The sequence below is a fragment of the Pan paniscus genome, chromosome 2 (genome assembly GCF_029289425.2).
Source record: "Pan paniscus chromosome 2, NHGRI_mPanPan1-v2.0_pri, whole genome shotgun sequence".
In the NCBI taxonomy this organism is placed as follows: Eukaryota; Metazoa; Chordata; class Mammalia; order Primates; family Hominidae; genus Pan; species Pan paniscus.
This window is the reverse complement of record NC_085926.1, coordinates 126,004,514-126,023,162: the sequence shown is the minus strand read 5'-3', so window position 1 is coordinate 126,023,162 and position 18,649 is coordinate 126,004,514. Positions and strand designations below refer to the sequence as shown.

The following is an 18,649-nucleotide window of genomic DNA, read 5'->3' as shown; positions in this document are numbered from 1 at the left end:
TATGTTTGTATTGCCTTTTTACCCATCATGACACCCTGGAATGTACATTATTAAGGTTGATTTGTCAGTTCTGGTGACATGGAAGTTTTGGGCTCTCAGTGTGAGAGAAAAGATTCTGCTTCTCACCATGGCCCCTCTGCCACCTCTTCCAGGGCTGCGAATAAAGGAGACCAAGGAAGTTTATGAAGGTGAAGTCACAGAGCTAACTCCATGTGAGACAGAGAATCCCATGGGAGGATATGGCAAAACCATTAGCCATGTGATCATAGGACTCAAAACAGCCAAAGGAACCAAACAGTTGAAAGTGAGTACATGTTTGTGGCCTCTTTTCCCTTGACTCTCCCAGCACTGTGTGGCTTTGGGCAGGTGGTGTAACCTGTCTGCATCCCAGTTTCCTGACCTGTGCACTGCAGGTGTTGATTTCTTACAGAACTGGTTGAGGATATTGTGTGTATAAAGCGGTACCTAGCATAGGGCTTGCACATAGGAGGACTCAAGGAAGATAGCTCTTTTCTTACTTACTCCTAGGAAACTCTGCATGTTAAAATGTGAGCTGTGTGGTTAAGTCAAGAAACTGCCTCTGCCATCCCATGTCCCATATTATGACCATGCATCAAATACCCTGGGCTGGGTCTGAACCTGGGCATTAATTTTTCCAGTTATCAGTGCCCATGCTCATAGAAAGAAACAGCATTGAGTAATCAAATAAGAGTTGTATAAAGATGATGGATGGGCTTCCCAGGGGCCACATGCAGAATCCTGACTGCAGTTGCTTGTGTCAGGAACCTGTGGTCGCTTCAGTGGCTGGTTCTGCTTAGTACAGGGCTTTGTGGAGAGGCCAGAATGGTGACACTGGATAGCGCTCAAAGACAGTCCTCAGCCACCTGTCCTGTAAGTCTTTAGGATGGAGGCAGTAGAGTTTCTAGGGGAAGAGCATGAGTTTTGGAGTCTAAGTCCTTAAGGAATCCCTGGCTTTGTTACTTACAACTGTGTGGCATTAATCTGTGAGTAGTAGTTTCTTTATTTGTTGAATGGGAATAATAATTGCCTGTCTTTCAGGGTTATGGCTTTGGGTGTGGCACCTAGTTACCTAATGAATGATAGCTGTTAATGTTATCGTGAGAGCCTTCACTTGGAGAAATGGAGCAGTCTGGATTTTAGGCTTTGCCTTATTATTATTAATAAATATTATCATTATAGCTCTCATTTATTGTATGTGTCAGGCCTGGGCTAAGTGCTTCAACAAACATTTATTGTCCTTCATAACTTTATATGTGTATATGTTTGCGTGTGTGTATGTGTGTATAATTTTCCTCATGTTAACAGATGAAGGCTCATAAAGAGGTTACATGGTTATCCTGGGATCATCCAGCCAGTCATGTGGCAGAGCTGACCCTCTGAGTCCTAACCGTTGTACTGTCTACCCACCAGCTTGCTGTGTGACCTTTGGAAGTCAGTTGAGCTCTCTGGGACTCAGTTTTCTCATCTATAAACTGCAGGAGATTGACCATATAATTTCTCCATTTTTATTCTGTTCTACGATTTTATGGTTCTTTGATTCTCTAAGGTTGTTTCTTGGTCACTGCTTTATGGAGATCATAAAAATGTCACTTCTTCAAAGGGCCATTTTTCTTTTTCCTAACAGGGTTTCTATCTCAGGAACTTGCCTCTGCAAATATCTCTTTTATACCTACCCCTCGTCACTTCCATTCTGAATTAATTAGATTTCTCAGTAGCATCTGCCACCTTTCCAGTAATTACATCTTCAGTCAATTCATTTGGGAAATTAACTGGTATAAAAATGCTTGAGGCAAAAAAGAAGTATATTCTCCAATGTAGGACAGACAAAATAAGGCATACAGTTTAAATTTCAGCTATTTGTAACACTGCTTTGTACAGTTTCTTTACAAAAATAATGTAGAGGAGAAGATGAAATTTTTCTTCCAAAATGAATACTTTTAGGTATTTTTAGAATATGTACAAGATATTTGGATAGAAGGTGCTCAAATACTTGGTGGATATTCAAGTCTGAAGGAGTCTTCTGAGTTCTAGCAACGAGAACGCCATTAGTACTCATGACCCCTTCCTGCCAGGCCTTACCTGGGGGCCTCACACACTTTTGTCCTTAGGCGCGCAGACTCACAGCAGTTCTGCCAGGGGCTGCCGTCCCGACCCAGCTAAGGAGAGGCAGAACCCTGGGTTTGCTGCTGTGGGGGTAGTTTTTTAAAAGCTTTATTGAGATAGCATTTTAAATAAAACTCACCCATTTTAAGTATACAATTCCAGGAATTTTAATGTATTTTCACAGTTGTACAATCACCACAATCTTAATTTCAGAACATTTTCATCGCCCCAAAAAGAATCCTCCTGCTCATTTACAGTCATTCCCCATTCCAACTATAGCCCTCAGCAACTACTAATCTACTTTCGGTTGCCTTCTTTTGGACATTTCATATAAATGGAACATACAGCGTATGTCTTTTTTTGTATCTGGCTTCTTTCACCAAGTCCTGGGTTTTCACTTTTTAATTTTGTTTGGGCAAAGCCCAAGTTTTTTTTCCACCATAGCTACATTGTATAACATAGATCTCCATGAAGACCTCGAGAAACTTGTGTTTAACTACAGAATCCTTACAAAGGCAGCTGTCCTAGAATATTAATCACTGAGGGTCACCAGAATCTGGAGAAAAGCAACAGTTCCGCAAATCTGCTCATTTCCTTTCCTGGAGATATAAGCAGGCAGACCCAAGGGCACAAACACTGGGATGTGAGTCAAAAGGCTTGGGAAAGATTCTCATTTATGCTTTTCTTTGAATTACTGTATACATCTGTGATTGCACCTGGATGCTGTTGTATAGATGAGGAAACTTAGAACTGAGAACCTTATCCAAAATCAAAGGCCCTGCAAGATGCCAGCTTTGAGATTGGTAAGCAGGTGCTGGCAGGTACTTCAGTTGTGGAAAGTTCCACCCCACCTGAGGTGAGGCAAATGAAGGAGTGAAGTAGGGATGATGATTTCAAGAGGGGTGATAGGGCCTGTGGTCCTGTGGACAGTGGGGGCTGGGCCCATCCGTCTCGCGGCAGCCAGGACCATCCTTATAAAAGCGCTGCTGCCAGTTTACAGCCTTTGGAATCAAGGGAAAGAGGAGAGTACGTGTCCCCTGTGTCCCTCTCATGCTCGTTACATAGGGATGCAGGTATGCTGGCCCCCCTATTTTCTCCCTGGTGTGCTTAGTCCCCCAGCCAGTCTGTTGTGTGGTACTCATGCATTCACACTCCTGCAGGTCCCAGTATTCATGCACACGCAAAACAGGCTTTCTCCATGCACCTGCCAGCTACCTCAGATCCCTTACGGAAAGGTACCTTACATGGTGTCAGAAGGAAATGGAATATGTATTACACTTCTGATTTACATTTTTTTTTTAGCTGGACCCCAGCATTTTTGAAAGTTTGCAGAAAGAGCGAGTAGAAGCTGGAGATGTGATTTACATTGAAGCCAACAGTGGGGCCGTGAAGGTAATGCCTTCCTGGGACACAGCATTGTCCCTGATTTGTTTGCCATGAGAAGACCTAAGTGACAAGGGAGTTGCTTTCTTCAGAGGGTGTGGGGTGTGTGGGGAGGGGCTGGTGTCTGTTATGAGGCTGATGGAAGGTCAACTAGTGGCCCTTTATGTATAATAAAGTTTGCCTTCCCTTTATCTTCATTCTTTAACCTTGTCGCGATTAAAACAGATAGTCTGTTAGAAAAAATACTAAAACCTGTTCAGAGGGGGAGGACAGGGTGAGAAACCAAAACAACTTTAGTCACTTTCAAATTGAAATGTGCAGTGTATTTAATCTTCCTTTTATCTCTTTGGTATTTTCTTCCCAAGATATATGCATGTGGGAAGGAACGCTGCATTCGTTGGCATTCTTTTCTATCTGATTTTCAGGGTCCTGTACAGTGTTCCTCACTGTTTAATGGATGGGCATAATACTTCATATCATACAATAAATCATCCACCTACAAAAGAGTCTGAGCAGCTCCTCTGCCTCCAGTTAATCTACTGGATTTGGCCTTTATCAGGAATTGCATACAGTTAAAAGAAAGAAGGGAAAAAGGATTTTGGGAGAAAGTATCAGGTGTTTTTCAACCCAGTTTTTGGAGCCCAGCGATGAGCAGATAGCTCCCTTCTCTTGGCAGCAGGGGAGTGGGGCATATTTGGAGTTTGTCAAGTAGGCTGTCAGGCCTGCAGTGGGAACTGAGACCTTTATCTCACTTAGCCCTGTGCCATTTAGGGACTTGGCAGTGAAAACTTACCAGGCACTCATGTTTCTCTCTTTTTGCAGAGGCAGGGCAGGTGTGATACCTATGCCACAGAATTCGACCTTGAAGCTGAAGAGTATGTCCCCTTGCCAAAAGGGGATGTGCACAAAAAGAAAGAAATCATCCAAGATGTGACCTTGCATGACTTGGATGTGGCTAATGCGCGGCCCCAGGTACTGCCTCGATGCCTGGGTGACCTGGCACATTAGCCCTTTTGTATGTGTGTGGAGATCTGGGAATGAATTGTCAGAGTCTTGCTGCCTTTCTTGAGGTAGACGGTCCTTTTCTATCTGTAATGTTCAGCAATTAACATCGACATGAGCTACGAGGGACTCCTTTGTTCCCATTCAAATGCTCTAGTCACAGATGATTTCATGTGTATTGTTTCTTATCCCAGCCAAGCCTCTGGCCCTGAGCTAGCCAGCTTCCTCCATGGCTTCACTCCAGCAGTGGGCTCACGCCTGGGATTTTCTGGGTGTTAATGGCAGGAGGGCAGGAGTGTTCTATGAGCCCTTTACAGGATTTCAGAAAGCCTAACAAAGCTCTTTCTTTCCCCCTGCTTAGCAAAAGCCACAGTGTTTTAGCTTTGAGCTGGTACTGTTGTCTGCTTCTCATACAGATGGATACTTATGCCTTGACTAGTAAAATGCAGGAAAGGATGTTATCACTATATGACATTTCTAGGAAATAGTGAATAGTCACTATTAGGGAATAGTTTGTTTTCTGACTTGAAATTTGATCCGTGGGTGTTTTGTTCCTTGGAGCTTTGGTCAAGAGATTACTGAAGACTCATCTTGGACCAACAGGTCCCCTTGGTTGGTGAAATGGCCATCCCCAAACTGACCTCCTGGGAGCCCTTGACCTGAGAAGAGTGCTGGGCTGGGAGTCAGAAGTCAGGAACTGTGTTGCTCCATCACTGACCAGCTTGGTTAATTTGTCACTTTGGGTCTCTGGGTTTTCTGTGGTTTAGGGTTCGGTTTTGAGTTCCCTCCTACTTGGCAAGGCAGTTTTGAGGACCAGACAGGAAACATTTGCTGCCTTTAGCTATTCAGCATTTAGTGAGCCCTTCTGTGTCTCAGGGCCTGGTAACCAACAGGTGATCACTAAATGCTGAACAAATGACCAAACACCAGCCTCTTCCTCTTGCTGACTGCACTGTTAGGAGCCCGCAGGAGGATGCAGGTGAGTGGCGAACCTGTTACGGAGTCAGCCATGATCAGCTCCAAGTAAAGTAAGGACTAGGCTGATGCAAGCCTGTGGTCAAATCTAGTGAGAGGAGGCACAGCAATATAATCATGGTATATTTATACTTGCTCTTTATACTTACTCTTATAGTCCATGTGTCCCCAAAGGCACAGGAACATTTGGAGGAAGTCCTGAGTCCGGTTAGGGTCAGATGCTCCCTAGAGGGCATTTGACTTGAACTTTAATGACTGGGAACTTCCTAGGAAGGAGAATGGCATTCCTGGCAGATGGAATAGACTCAAAAGCATTGAGTCATAAAAAAGCTTGGGGGTGTCCAGGGCAGGGCTGGTAGTCTTGTGTGGCTAATCAAGGAACAAGGGGTTGGAAAAAGGTAGGGCTGGAAAAGGAGGCTGGGCAGGCCCCACGGAGCTTATACTTGCCATGAAAGGATTTTGTTTGATTCTTACAGGTCAGGGGAACCTCTAAAAATTCCTCTGTGTTTAGACGCTCCTCAGGCTTTGAGGAGGGGTCTCCATACCTCAGGATCCCATGTTGAGTTGATGAGTGGGATGCAGGGGGATGAGGCTTCTGTAGTCACCTTAGAAAGCAGCACTGACTCTAAGTCTTCTCTTATGCAGGGGGGACAAGATATCCTGTCCATGATGGGCCAGCTAATGAAGCCAAAGAAGACAGAAATCACAGGTAGGAGAACCAGTGTGCCCTGTGAGCAAGGGGCAGGGCGAAGGGCCCCATATTCTGAGATGCTCTTGCGGCTCTGTGAGCACATCCGCCCTGAGGAAATGCCTCAGAACAGTTCTTTCTTCCTCATAGCTTAGAGCTTGACTCTAGCCTAAGTTTCTGGCGGCATTTAGGCAGCCATACAGCACACTGTGTGCTCTCTGCCCCACTGCAGTCACAGTTTCTGGCCCCTGTGAGGCCCCAGAAATATGGATTTGTGTCGCCCAGCTCTGCTGGAGCACAGGCTCTGGAGCCTTGGGGCTGTCAGCCCCCTCCCTAGTAGAGCACAGGGCAGCTCCACAGACCAGCTCCACATACTGCCCTGCCCAGTTTGTGGGCACTTCCCAGAGCTCCACAGGGGACACTGCTGCTGCTCCCCTGTGAACCTTTATTTAACCTGCTGCTCTTCCCAGTTTTCCTGTTGCTGTTTTTTTTCTAATTCCACCTACAGTTTCGTCACCTTAAGATGTTAGTTAAACATTAAAGCAAATATTGTCTTTAAAGTTTAAGCCAGGGCAGCAATCTGAGACCTTTCTGTTCGAGTTGTCAGAAGCAGTTTCCTTCTTTTCACACGGTTTTCGGTGTGCATCCTCTTTGGACAATCCCTGCCTCTTGCCTTTGGTGGAAGACGCTGCCTCAGATCTTCCAGTTTTCTATTTGTGAGCTGCTCCCTCCTGATGATAACACAGGAGCTGGCTTGGAAAATGAGCACTGAGACCTTAGCTGGGTTATGTAACTTTTGAGAGACTCATCCCTCTAGGAGCTCTGAGATTGGGCCTTTCTTCAGAGCCTTTCATTCCTCAAAGGTTTCTGCTCAGGATTCTAAAAGCACCCACTTCCTTAGTCCAGGCACTTGATTGAAAGTTAATTAACCTAAGCATTGTTGTATGGGACCAAAAGAAAGGGTCATTTACTGAGTATAGAACAGGTAAATTTGCATGTGAAAACTCATTTCACCCAGGGCTCCCAAACTCCAATGTCTCCCAGATCAGACAGAGCTAGATTGGGTATGTGGGAAGTGATAAGGCATGGTAGGGAGTGTGACAGCAGTGAGCGTGTGCTGTGAAGGGATTCCCATGCAGAACACCTGTGCAACCTTTTTACATTTAACCAAACCCATCTTTTGGGGGAGGCTGCCAATTTTGTGACCTTTTAGGTATGATTATCACTGTGTTCAGATGACGACACTGAAACCTGGAGTGGGGACACACCCTGTCTGGGATCACATAGCTAGTAGGAAAACTAGGCTCCTAGCGTGGGTTTGGATTGAATTCAGGTGGAGGAGAAAAGGCGATAGTCTCCCCCAGCCCTGTGCTGACCTTGCCTGCCCATCCTTGCATCTCCTAGACAAACTTCGAGGGGAGATTAATAAGGTGGTGAACAAGTACATCGACCAGGGCATTGCTGAGCTGGTCCCGGGTGTGCTGTTTGTTGATGAGGTCCACATGCTGGACATTGAGTGCTTCACCTACCTGCACCGCGCCCTGGAGTCTTCTATCGCTCCCATCGTCATCTTTGCATCCAACCGAGGCAACTGTGTCATCAGGTAGGATGGCTGCCTGCCAGCCATAAGGCTTTTTTAACTTCCATCTGGGCTCATTTGTTCCTCAGGATCTCTCCAAACCCCATGAGGTGGGACAGGGATGAGGGGAGGTCATGTTGTTTTTGAGGGAAAATGTGCCAAGTGGCTTGCCTCTGGCCTCATTTCCCTAGTCACCAAAGGCAGCAGCTGTCCTGTCACTCATGAGGAGGGTCTCCCACGTGATCTTTGGGGTGTGATACTGCAATTTGGTCATTCAATTGGAGTGTACAAAGGTGAGATCAGACAGGGCTAGCCTTTGATGACATTTTACACATGAACGTCTTCAGTCTTCATCTGCGCTCTGAGAGGTAGGCATTATTGGCGTCATTTTTCAAATAAGGAAACTGGAATCATAACTTGTCCCTCATTGTAAAGACAGGATAAGAACCCAGCTCCTTCTGATAACAAAACCAGCATTTTCTTTCTTTTTTTTTGGGGACAGAGTCTCGCTGTGTCGCCCAGGCTGGAGTGCAGTGGCGCGATCTTGGCTCACTGCAAGCTCCACCTCTCCCGGGTTCACACCATTCTCCTGCCTCAGCCTCCCGAGTAGCTGGGACTACAGTTGCCCACCACCACGCCTGGCTAATTTTTTTGTATTTTTAGTAGAGACAGGGTTTCACCGTGTTAGCCAGGATGGTCTTGATCTCCTGACCTCGTGATCTGCCCGCCTCGGCCTCCCAAAGTGCTGGGATTACAGGCATGAACCACCACGCCCGGCCCCAGCATTTTCTTTCTATCCCAGACCTCTGAACCACACTGGTGTCTTTCCATCCTCCCGCTCCACTCCTTCCCATCCCTTTGGCCTGCCTTTGGGAAGGGCAGATGTTGACCCCTGGAAGACAAGTGTTCATACGGTGCTCATCCTGCCAAGATTGGCCCAAAGCTGGGCCAGGAACTTTCCTGCGGTTGCTTTTTCTCCTAAGCACTCTCCATGCTCGTGGTCCTGGAGAACACCCCATCTTCCCATCTCTCAAGCCCAGTGTCAGTATTCCCAGTACCTGGTAGTTTTATTGCTCTTTTGGTTTTCTGTGATACTGTTTAAACATTAGTGCCTGGTCTCTGCAGTGCTGGGAGCACAAAGGTGGGTGATGAGGGGCCTGTTTTCAAGCCTGCAATAGAGTAGTGTGGGGACAAAGTCCCTGAGGCTGCATGCTCAGGGCAGTGGAGGCAGTGGGAGTTAGAAAGACACCCTGTGGCCCATGAGTATCTCAGGACACAGCTGGAGCCAAACTGAGTTTGAAATAAAAACTGCTGATTTGCCTAACTCAGCTCTGAATGATGGTGGGCCCTATCTAAGATTTTAGTTTGCTTTTAATAGAGAAGCTTTATTATTAAGACTGTCCAAGCTGGGCACAGTGGTATGCACCTATAGTGTACTCTCTGGGAGGCTGAGGCGGGAAGATTGCTTGAGGCTAGGAGTTTAAGGCTGTAGTGTGCAATGATTGCACCTGTGAATAGCTATCGCACTCCCACCTGGACAACAGTGAGACCTCATCTCTAAAAATAATTAAAAAAAAAAAAACATGCAAACTCTGGTGTTGCTGGCTCTGGGTAAGCCCCACAATGGGGGTTCTGTAGTGCTGTGAGCACTGCAGTATAGCAACAGCCCTTCCCCCTCAGATGGTTTCTTTCACTTGCAATTAGGAATTGAATGCGTGATTCAAGTCCATGTGGCAGCATCTTGTAGCTACTCTGAATCCCCGTCCGTGATGCTCTCTAGACAAGACCACTGTCATAAGTGCCTCCTAAGTCTTGGAGAGAAAGTGTGTGCCAGATCCAGCATGGCTACTTGGGCAGCTTCTGGAGACAGATGCATGTGGGCCTTATGGCTGGTATGCCTGGCATGCCTGTGGCTGTCTGGACTTGCTTAGCCTTGGCTAGGCCAGGCTGAAGCCTGACAGTGCAGTTGGTGAAAGGGCTCAGCCTTGGACAGATGGTGCCCCCTGCTGGGGAGCTCTGCTAATAGGCTTCCCTCCCTCCACAGTAGGGAACCCAGCCCAGCCCATACCTGCAGAGCCTGGCATCTCTCGTCCCCAGAAGTAAGGTCTCTCAGTCCCATCCCACTCAGGACTAAGGTGCACAGAAAGGTGGCCTTGATCTCAGAACCTGCTCAGTGGAGACAAAGCTCTGGTCAGCCTGAGACCCGGGAGATTTGGCCCCAGCCCCATCTGGGCTGATTTGATCAAGGGCTGCTAGAGGTTGTGGAGACTCCTTGCTAGACTGTAGTTACTCAAGTAAGGAAGACACTCAGAACATGGATCTTTAGGCAGGTCGGCTCAGGTAACGCAGATTCGGTTGTTTGCTTTGGAAGAGAATTTTGGCACTATGTTCTAGTAGGAAATTTGTTGTAGTGGTGATAATAATGTCAACATGGTAATGAAAAAAGTAATAGCCAACAATAATAGCCATCTGATATGCTTCCCACAGACTCCACCCCTAGAGGGGAACTACAGGGCTTCCTTACCCCCCAGAACCACATCTGATCTCTAGAGCTCCGAAGGAAAGAGAGGGGGAAGGGAGGTGACTAACTGAGGGCTTCCTGTGTGTCAGAAACTATACAGAGCACTCTACATGGGCCATCTCATGTCCTCCCAGGACACCCTGACAACCCTGTGAGCAGTTGAGGTTATCTCCAGACTCAAATGGGAGGTTACCTGCCCAGGCCATAGGCTAGAAAGTGTTGCCACTGGAACCTGAGCCCAGAGGAACGTCTGGGTCCAAACTCCATGCTCTCACTGCTCTCCCACACCGCTTCCCAGTGGACCCTGGGCTGTGAGCGGGGATGGAGCTTTGACGGGGTGCTGCCTGGAGGTGGCAGTGGGGAACTGTTGGATGCTGACAACAGATTGCCGTGAAAATACAGCCTCCTAGGAGTGTTCTTTCCCAGGTAGTGTACGCTCCCTCTTGGCTTCTTGCCGCTCACCCCTCCCTGTGTAAATGACCCTTGTGGATTGAGCCTCAGAAGTGAGCCCACTCTCTGATGGCCATTGTGTTTTATGGAGCATGAATTTCAGCACTAGCCTGGTTCCCACATGGAAAAATTACAGGCATTGGAGTCATGTGGAAGCTCATGACCCAGGCGAGTTCCTTGACCTCTCTGAATCTTACCATCCTCATCAGGAAATGGGAATATCAGCACCTTTTTTGCAGAATTATGTGAAGAGTAGAAAAAGTGAGTGCAAAGTTGTCACCCAACCCAGCCCTAGAGTATTGCCCTCTTGGAAGCTGATTTCATGCCCCTGCCTGGTCTGCTCTGTGGACATGGCTTGGCCTCAGGGATCTCTGAGAACCCAGCAAGGCATGAAGCCTCTTTATAGCCCCTCCTGACCTTGACGAGCAGCCCCCAAGTCCTTTAGGTCACCTCTCCCTGTGGACAGCTGATGTGGGAGCCGTTCTAGAAGAAGCACCTGTCCCTGGTCCTCTTGATGCTCCAGGCTCCTTCTGGGAAGGGTCCATCCATGGATGACAGGGAGGCAAAGCTCTGTTGCCTTCTTGCCTGGCTCCTCCCTAACTTGCCACCATAAGAAGTCCCTTTCCTTCCAGGCTCAGGATCCTGAACTGTTAGATGAGAGCCCAGCACTGATCCCAGCTTGAAAACTGGGAGATTTTCTCTTCATATTGAGGTATAGCTCCCTGGGATTAGGAGTTCTTGTAGGAGTTTCTCACTGAAAGTCACTTTGTTGCACCAAAGCATCAAGATTTAAGAAACAGTATGGTCTCTGCTCAGTGTAACCCTGTGGCAGATAGTGTTCCCAAAAAAAAAAAAAACCAACTTTATGGAGACATAATTCATATAAAATACAATTTTTTTTGTGATTTCTAGTGTATTCACAGAGTTGTGCAACCATCACCACTGTCAATTTTAGAACATTTTCATCACCCCAAAAAGAAACTATACCCATCAACAGTCATCGTCCCCTTCTGCACCCTTACCCCCATCCACTGGCAACCATTAATCAATTTTGTCTCTATAGATTTGCTTTTTCTGGAAATTTTGTATAAATAGCACCATATAATCTGGTCTTTTGTGACTGGCTTCTTTCACTTAGCATGATGCTGTAGCATGCGTAGTACTTATTTCTTTTTCCAGCTGAATAGTATTCTATTATATGGAATATTTAGTAGTGTATCTTATTTAACCATTCATTAGTTGATGGACATTGGGTTGTTGGGTTATTATGAATAATGGTGCTCTGAACATTTGTGTACAACTTTTTTTTTTCTTTCTTTCTTTTTCTTTTTCTTTTTTTTTTTTTAAAGTAGAGATGGGGTCTCACTTTGTTCAAGTCTTGAACTCCTGGGCTCCAAGGATCCTCCTGCCTCAGCCTCCCAAACTGCTAGGATTACTGTGAGCTACCACACCTGGCCTATGTACAACATTTTTAAGTGGACATGGTTTTTATTTATTTCGGTTATGTACCTAGGAGTGGAATTGCTGGATCCAGTGGTAACTGTTTAACCTTTCAAGGAACTGCCAGCTGTTTTCCAAAGCCAGCTGCATCATTTGACATTCCTACCAGCAATGGATGAAGGTCCCAATTTCTCCACATTCTTGCCAACACTTGTCTGTCTTTTTGATTATAGATATTCTAGTGGGTAATGAAGTAATATCTCATTGTGGTTTTGATTTGCATTTCCTTAACGACTAAGGATGTTGAGCGTCTTTTCATGTGCTTATTGGCCATTTGTATATTGTCTTTGGAGAAATGTTTATTCACATCCTTTGCCCATTTTTTATTCAGGTTCTTTGTCTTTCTGTTGTTGAATTGTAAGAGTTCTTTATATATTCTGGATACTAGATCTTTATCATTTATATATGATTTATAAATATCCTATTCTTTGGGTTGTCTTTTCAGTTTCTTGATAGTGTCTTTTGACACACAGAAGTTTTAAATTTCAGTGAAGTCCAATTTATGTTTTTTCTTTTGTTGTTTGTGTTTCTGGTTTCGTATCTAAGAACCCATTGCCTAATCTAAAATCACAAAGGTTTATGCCTGTGTTTTCTCCTAAGAGTTTTATAGTTTCAGCTTTTATATGTAGGTTTATGAACCATTTGTAGTTAATTTTCATGTAGGGCATAAGGAAGGGGTTGGTCCAACTTCATTATTTTGCATGTGAATATCCAGTTGTCCCAGAACCATTTGTTGAAAAGACTGTTCTTTTTTTATTGAATTGTTTTGGCAGCCTCATCAGAAAATCAAATGGCTGTCTTTTTAGCACTCTTACTGTGTGTCCACTGAGCCAAGGTTAAGTGGATATTAGGTGAGTTACCCATCGCATTACCCAGAGAGGTGTTTTTACTGTGCTTTCTGTCAGCAGAAAAGCTTTGTGTTATCCGTGTCCCTGTAGTTACAGGATTACATAAAGAAGCATTTATGTAGTGATTCTTAACCAGGGGCAAATTTGTTCCGCTGGGGACATGTAGCAATGTCTGGAGACATTTTTACTTAACATGACTCAGAAGTGCTGCTGGCATCTAGTGGGTAGAGGCCAAGGATGATGCTGAACATCCTGGAGTGCATAGGACAGCCCTTCAAAAAGAGTTAATTTGGTCCAAAACATCCACAGTGTCACAGTTATTGTAAGAGGAAAGTAGTCACAAATGAGTCAGCCATGTTGCACATGTGGTGGTATATCTATAGGATACTTTTCCAGAAGTACATTTGTCTTGCTTTTATAGATACGCTGTATTGGATTCCAAGGAGATTTGGGTCTGTGGCTTCATAGCTCCAAACTGTCTATCTGGAGGAAGCTCACTAATGGCCGAGTTTGGACAATTGCTGAATGGTAAAATGTTAAAATTAATAGTAGACTGAGGCCAAAGCCAGAAATGAACTTCTAAGATGCAAGAATAAATCTGCAGATTTACCAAAATGTAATTATTATCCAGCTTCTTATTAGCAGTTTTATAACATTACCATTATGGCTGCCTTGTTAAACTGTGATCCTCCCCACCCCCTGTTCCCCCAGCTCCTGCTGAGGTCAGCACATGGCCCAGCACCGCTGCTGGCACATGAGGGCTCCACTCAGCCAGCCCACTCAGCAGCATCACTGACTAGAACTGTCTCCCACTAATATGGTTTCTAGAAGAAACTTTCTACTTCAGATTCATAGCTTGGACAAATCTCAGAAATGTTTGGTCTTTACTTCCTGAAAAATGCTTAGCAGTCCTCAGCAGCCTTTTCTTTTGTTTTTCTCCTCAAATTCCTTTTTACCACTTGGTAGCCTTTTAATAGACTTTAAAAACTATAAGAAATGTTATTAATGCATTTCTATAAATTCTGTTCTTGTGAAGTTTGATTTGGGAGTACTTTATTTTTCTCTAACCTTTTCTTCTTTAAACTTTTTATGTTTGTTGTGATTTATCATGGGTGGTGTAGAATTTTGGATATTTTTGTCCTTGGGATATTTTAATGTGGCAAAATTGAGATCTTAGGATTTCCTCAAAATTACCAGAAGAATTCTCAAATAAGACTTAAAAAACACTTATGGCCTAAATAGAATTTAAAAACTAAAAATTAAATGTAGTTTTAAAAGGTTATTTTGCCTAATGTGAAGGTTCCAGGCACACCAAATACTGAGATTTGAATCATGATAGAATTTCATCTTTATAATTCTTAATTTTAAAAAGACATTCATTGCTGGAAAAAGATAAGTTTTCTCTAAAGTTAACTTAATACTTGTATTTCCTATTAGTTTGTTTCCATATTTACTTTGAAGATTTTAATTTTTTTTTTTTTGAGACGGAGTCTCACTCTGTCACCCAGGCTGGAGTGCAGTGACACGATCTCGGTACACTGCAAGCTCCGCCTCCCGGGTTCACGCCATTCTCCTGCCTCAGCCTCCCAAGTAGCTGGGACTACAGGCGCCCGCCACCACGCCCGGCTAATTTTTTGTATTTTTAGTAGAGACGGGGTTTCACCGTGGTCTCAATCTCCTGACCTCATGATCTGCCAGCCTCGGCCTCCCAAAGTGCTGGGATTACAGGCGTGAGCCACTGCGCCCGGCTGATTTTAATTTTTTTACATTAGATTTAACAATTCATTAATGTAGCATTTTATTCTCTTTTTGAATTGTTTTTATTGTGGTAAAATGTGTGTAACATAAAATTTGCCATTTTAACCATTTTTAAGTGTACAATTCATTGGCATTAATGACATTCACAGGGTGGCATGACCATCGCCACTATTTCTAAAACCATCACCACTATTTCCAAAACTTTTTCATCACCTCAAAAACAGAAACTCTGTAACCATTAAGCATGAAGTCCCAACCCTTCCTCCCCTCAGATCCTGGTAACGTCTCATTTATTTCTGTGTTTTTTTTTTTTTTTTTTGAGATAGGGTCTCACTCTGTCACCCAGGCTGGAGTGCAGTGGCATAGTCTTGGCTCACTGCAACCTCTGCCTCCTGGGCTCAAGCGATTCTCATGCCTTAGCTTCCGGAGTAGCTGGGATTACAGGCACACACCACCAGGCCTCGCTAATTTCTGTCTCTATGAATTTGCCTACTATAGATATTTCCTATAAAGAAACCAGAAAATATTTGTTCTTTTGTCGGTGGCTTATTTCACTTTGCATGTTTTCAGGGTTCATCCTGTGCTAGCATGTATTTTGTTTGCATTTTATTTTTGCAGTCATAAATATGCATTTTTATACCTCAACTGGATAGAATTTAAACAGGTAGATTTTATTTTTACTAAAGTTAAATTTTTAGCATGCTTACTTGTTTTTGAAACCAAATATTCAGATACTAACAAATCCAGTTGACATGACTAATTCTTTGTTATATTGATTACTTATAACCATAGACTGTACAATCCTGCACAAGTTTAAGAATGCCAGAAGTGTAGCCTTTCTGCTGTTATGACCCCCAGAGGCCAAGGCAGAAGCCTACAGCACTTGGGCCCTCCAAACACTAGCTGAAGGCTGGCCCCATGTGCCACCAGTGGCTGCGCAGGGCACCTCAGGGTCTGGTGGGTTGGCAAGGTTCCTCCCTGGGCTGTTATTCCTATGGCTTGGCTAAGGGTTCAAGAGAAAAATAGGCAAAAGATGGGATTGGACCCTTCTCAAAAAGAAGTAAAATAATATATATAAGGGAATACATTCAAATGCCTCATTAGTAATCAAAGAAATGCAAACTTAAGGTGTTACCTTTCCCTCTTTTTCTAAACTGTTGAAATAGCAAAATATTTCAGAATGAGAATACTCAGTAGTGCTATGATCCTGTGAGATTAGATAACTCATGTGTAGCTGTATAAATTAGGATAGTTATTCATTCAAGTAGCTATTCAGGGTTCTGTCAAGCACTACAACAGTTGCTAAGGAAATGCTTATGGCTGTATGCATCAAATTATCAAAATATCAATAAAAATAATAGCAACAATTGGAAACTACCTAAATGCTCAACAATTTGGGTTAAGTAAAATATTTAATGGATTGTTAAGTAAATATTAAACATAATTATTAAGACTGTTGCAAGCCAGGTGCAGTAGCTCACGCCTGTACTCCAAGCTACTCGGGAGGCTGAGGTGGGAGGAGCCCTTGAGCCCAGGAGTCCAGGGCTGCAGTGAGCTAGAATCATGTCACTGCACTCCAGCCTGGGCCACAGAACAAGACCCAGTCTCAAAAACAAAACAAAACAAGAAGACTGAAGCAACATGAAAAAAAACAAAAAAAACTTGCATACTTAGTATAATTTGTAAAATTATACTATAGAGTATAATTAGTATATACTATATATTATACTATAGGGCATAATTAGTATATACTATATATTATACTATAGAGTATAATTAGTATATACTATAATATAGTATATACTATATATTATACTATATAATTTGTTTATATATGAATGTTTGGCAAGTATCTAGATGATTATTTTTGAGTATGATTTTAGTTATTTTTTTTCTCCTTCCCAGTTTTCCTATGATATTGATGATTACCAAGATAAAGAAGTTGGTTTTTTTTTTTTTTTTTCTTTTTGGAACAGAGTCTCACTCTGTCACCCAGGGTGGAGTGCAGTGGTACACTCTCAGCTCACTGCAACATCTGCCTCACGGGTTCAGGTGATTCTCATGCCTCAGCCTCCTGAGTAGCTGGGATTACAGGTGTGCACCACCATGCCCAGCTAATTTTTGTATTTTTAGTAGAGACGGGGTTTCAACATGTTGGCCAGCCGTTCTTGAACTCCTGACCTCAGGTGATCTTTGGGAGGCCTCTGTCTCCCAAAGTGTTGGGATTTACAGGTGTGAGCCACTGCGCCTAGCCTGAAGTTGTTTTTATGCCACTGGAGGTTAGTCTGTTTACTCTGGTCCTGGCTCTGATTCTTAGGCTGCCTAGCCAGCTGCTTGTGGTGTGAGTGTTGGATCTGTATTTCCAGTGTCGTTTCTTGTCTAACAGAGGCTTAGGTGATGGGATTAATTTTGCCCCTTACAGAGGCACTGAGGACATCACATCCCCTCACGGCATCCCTCTTGACCTTCTGGACCGAGTGATGATAATCCGGACCATGCTGTATACTCCGCAGGAAATGAAACAGGTGAGCCTCCCTTCTTCCCTCCTGCTCTCTTCTCTCATTTGCTCCCAGTGTTCACTGGTGGCTGTGCAGAAAGGTATCTGCGGCTTGGATCTGGCTGCCATTCACCATCTCACCACTTAGCTACTGGCCTCGAGCAAGTCACATTACTCCAGAGTCTCAGTCTCCCCATCTGAAAGATGGATTGGTCTAACTAGACATTGCCCCAAGTGTCAACAGAAGCTCAGCTCCCTGTCTTGGCTGTTCGCTTTTCTGCTGTTCCCCCTTTGATAAGCTTTAGGAAAAAGATAGTGAAAAAATCAACATGATGATAGCCATTAGGGAGGCTACCAGCTCTATAAAAAGGAAGCAATAAAATATGATTTAGTGATAGCCTTTTGGTGACCAGGCCAGACTATGCCTGTGGCCTTTTCTACTCAGAGGACAAGGCCAGGCTCGCTGTTCTACCTGAACCAACAGCAAGCCAGCTCCAGCAGGGTACAGAATGTAGCCACCCTGACCTGGAAGAGGCCAGTGCTTGTGTCCTAGCAGAGCCTGTCTGCTGTAAACAGCATGACAAGTTTCTCGGCAGCTTTGGAGGCCGCCCCTGGGCAGGTCTGTGGCTTTGCAATAGAGTCCTTGAGGGCTTCTGCCAAGTCCACAGAGGTGATGGCGAGACAGCATCATACCGCTTAGAAGAGCATCTGAAGGAGGGAGTTTGTGAAACTGATCATATAATAAGAGGCTTCATTGGAGGACCCGTAGAAGCATCTAGCTCAGTGGCTGGCACACGGTGCATGCCCTGAAGTCTGCGTGAGCTGAATCTGGGTTAGGCTGAGTTGGGAGACGACAGGGATGTATGAGCGTGGGCTTTATCCAAAGGGCCACAGTCCCAGTTGTCCCTGTAGGAATTGCCTCTTGCTTGGTTTGGAGCTAGAGCACAACTATGTGCCAAGCATAGGAATACCATTGGACTAGGAATTTCTAGTCACCTTCATGGTATTTCCAGGTATTCCATGTGATCACCATCTATTTTATTTTTTACATTTGAGTCATGGAGCTGTAAGTGCAGGATGCAAAGCCAGGCAGTGCCCTGTAGAGCCCAGGCCATCTTCAGTGGTACATACCCTGAATTGGTGTCTCCGAGGCAGCGTGTGCTGTGCTCTTTCCTCTGCCCTGCCCACCTTTGCCCCAAATGTTCTCTTCTTATGGGCTCTGGCATGCAGCCATGGTTGGAGATGCTGAGCAGACTGGGGCTGCAGTGACATCTCGATGTGCTTTGCCTGGACCTTGTCTTTTCACCAGAGCATGGCATCTTTG

The 18,649-nt window shown here is 44.6% G+C and overlaps 1 protein-coding gene across 2 annotated transcripts in view; it reads left to right on the top strand.

The window, feature by feature from the left end:
* Positions 1 to 18,649, top strand: part of RUVBL1 (RuvB like AAA ATPase 1) — a 79,339-nt gene that overhangs the window by 55,241 nt on the left and 5,449 nt on the right. For both annotated transcript variants that reach the window (XM_034957300.4, XM_003829398.5), the window contains exons 4-9: positions 153 to 304; positions 3,427 to 3,516; positions 4,330 to 4,479; positions 6,130 to 6,193; positions 7,577 to 7,775; positions 17,251 to 17,353. In XM_034957300.4, coding sequence (XP_034813191.1) covers positions 153 to 304; positions 3,427 to 3,516; positions 4,330 to 4,479; positions 6,130 to 6,193; positions 7,577 to 7,775; positions 17,251 to 17,353 — 758 coding nt within the window. The remainder of the gene's footprint in view (positions 1 to 152; positions 305 to 3,426; positions 3,517 to 4,329; positions 4,480 to 6,129; positions 6,194 to 7,576; positions 7,776 to 17,250; positions 17,354 to 18,649) is intronic.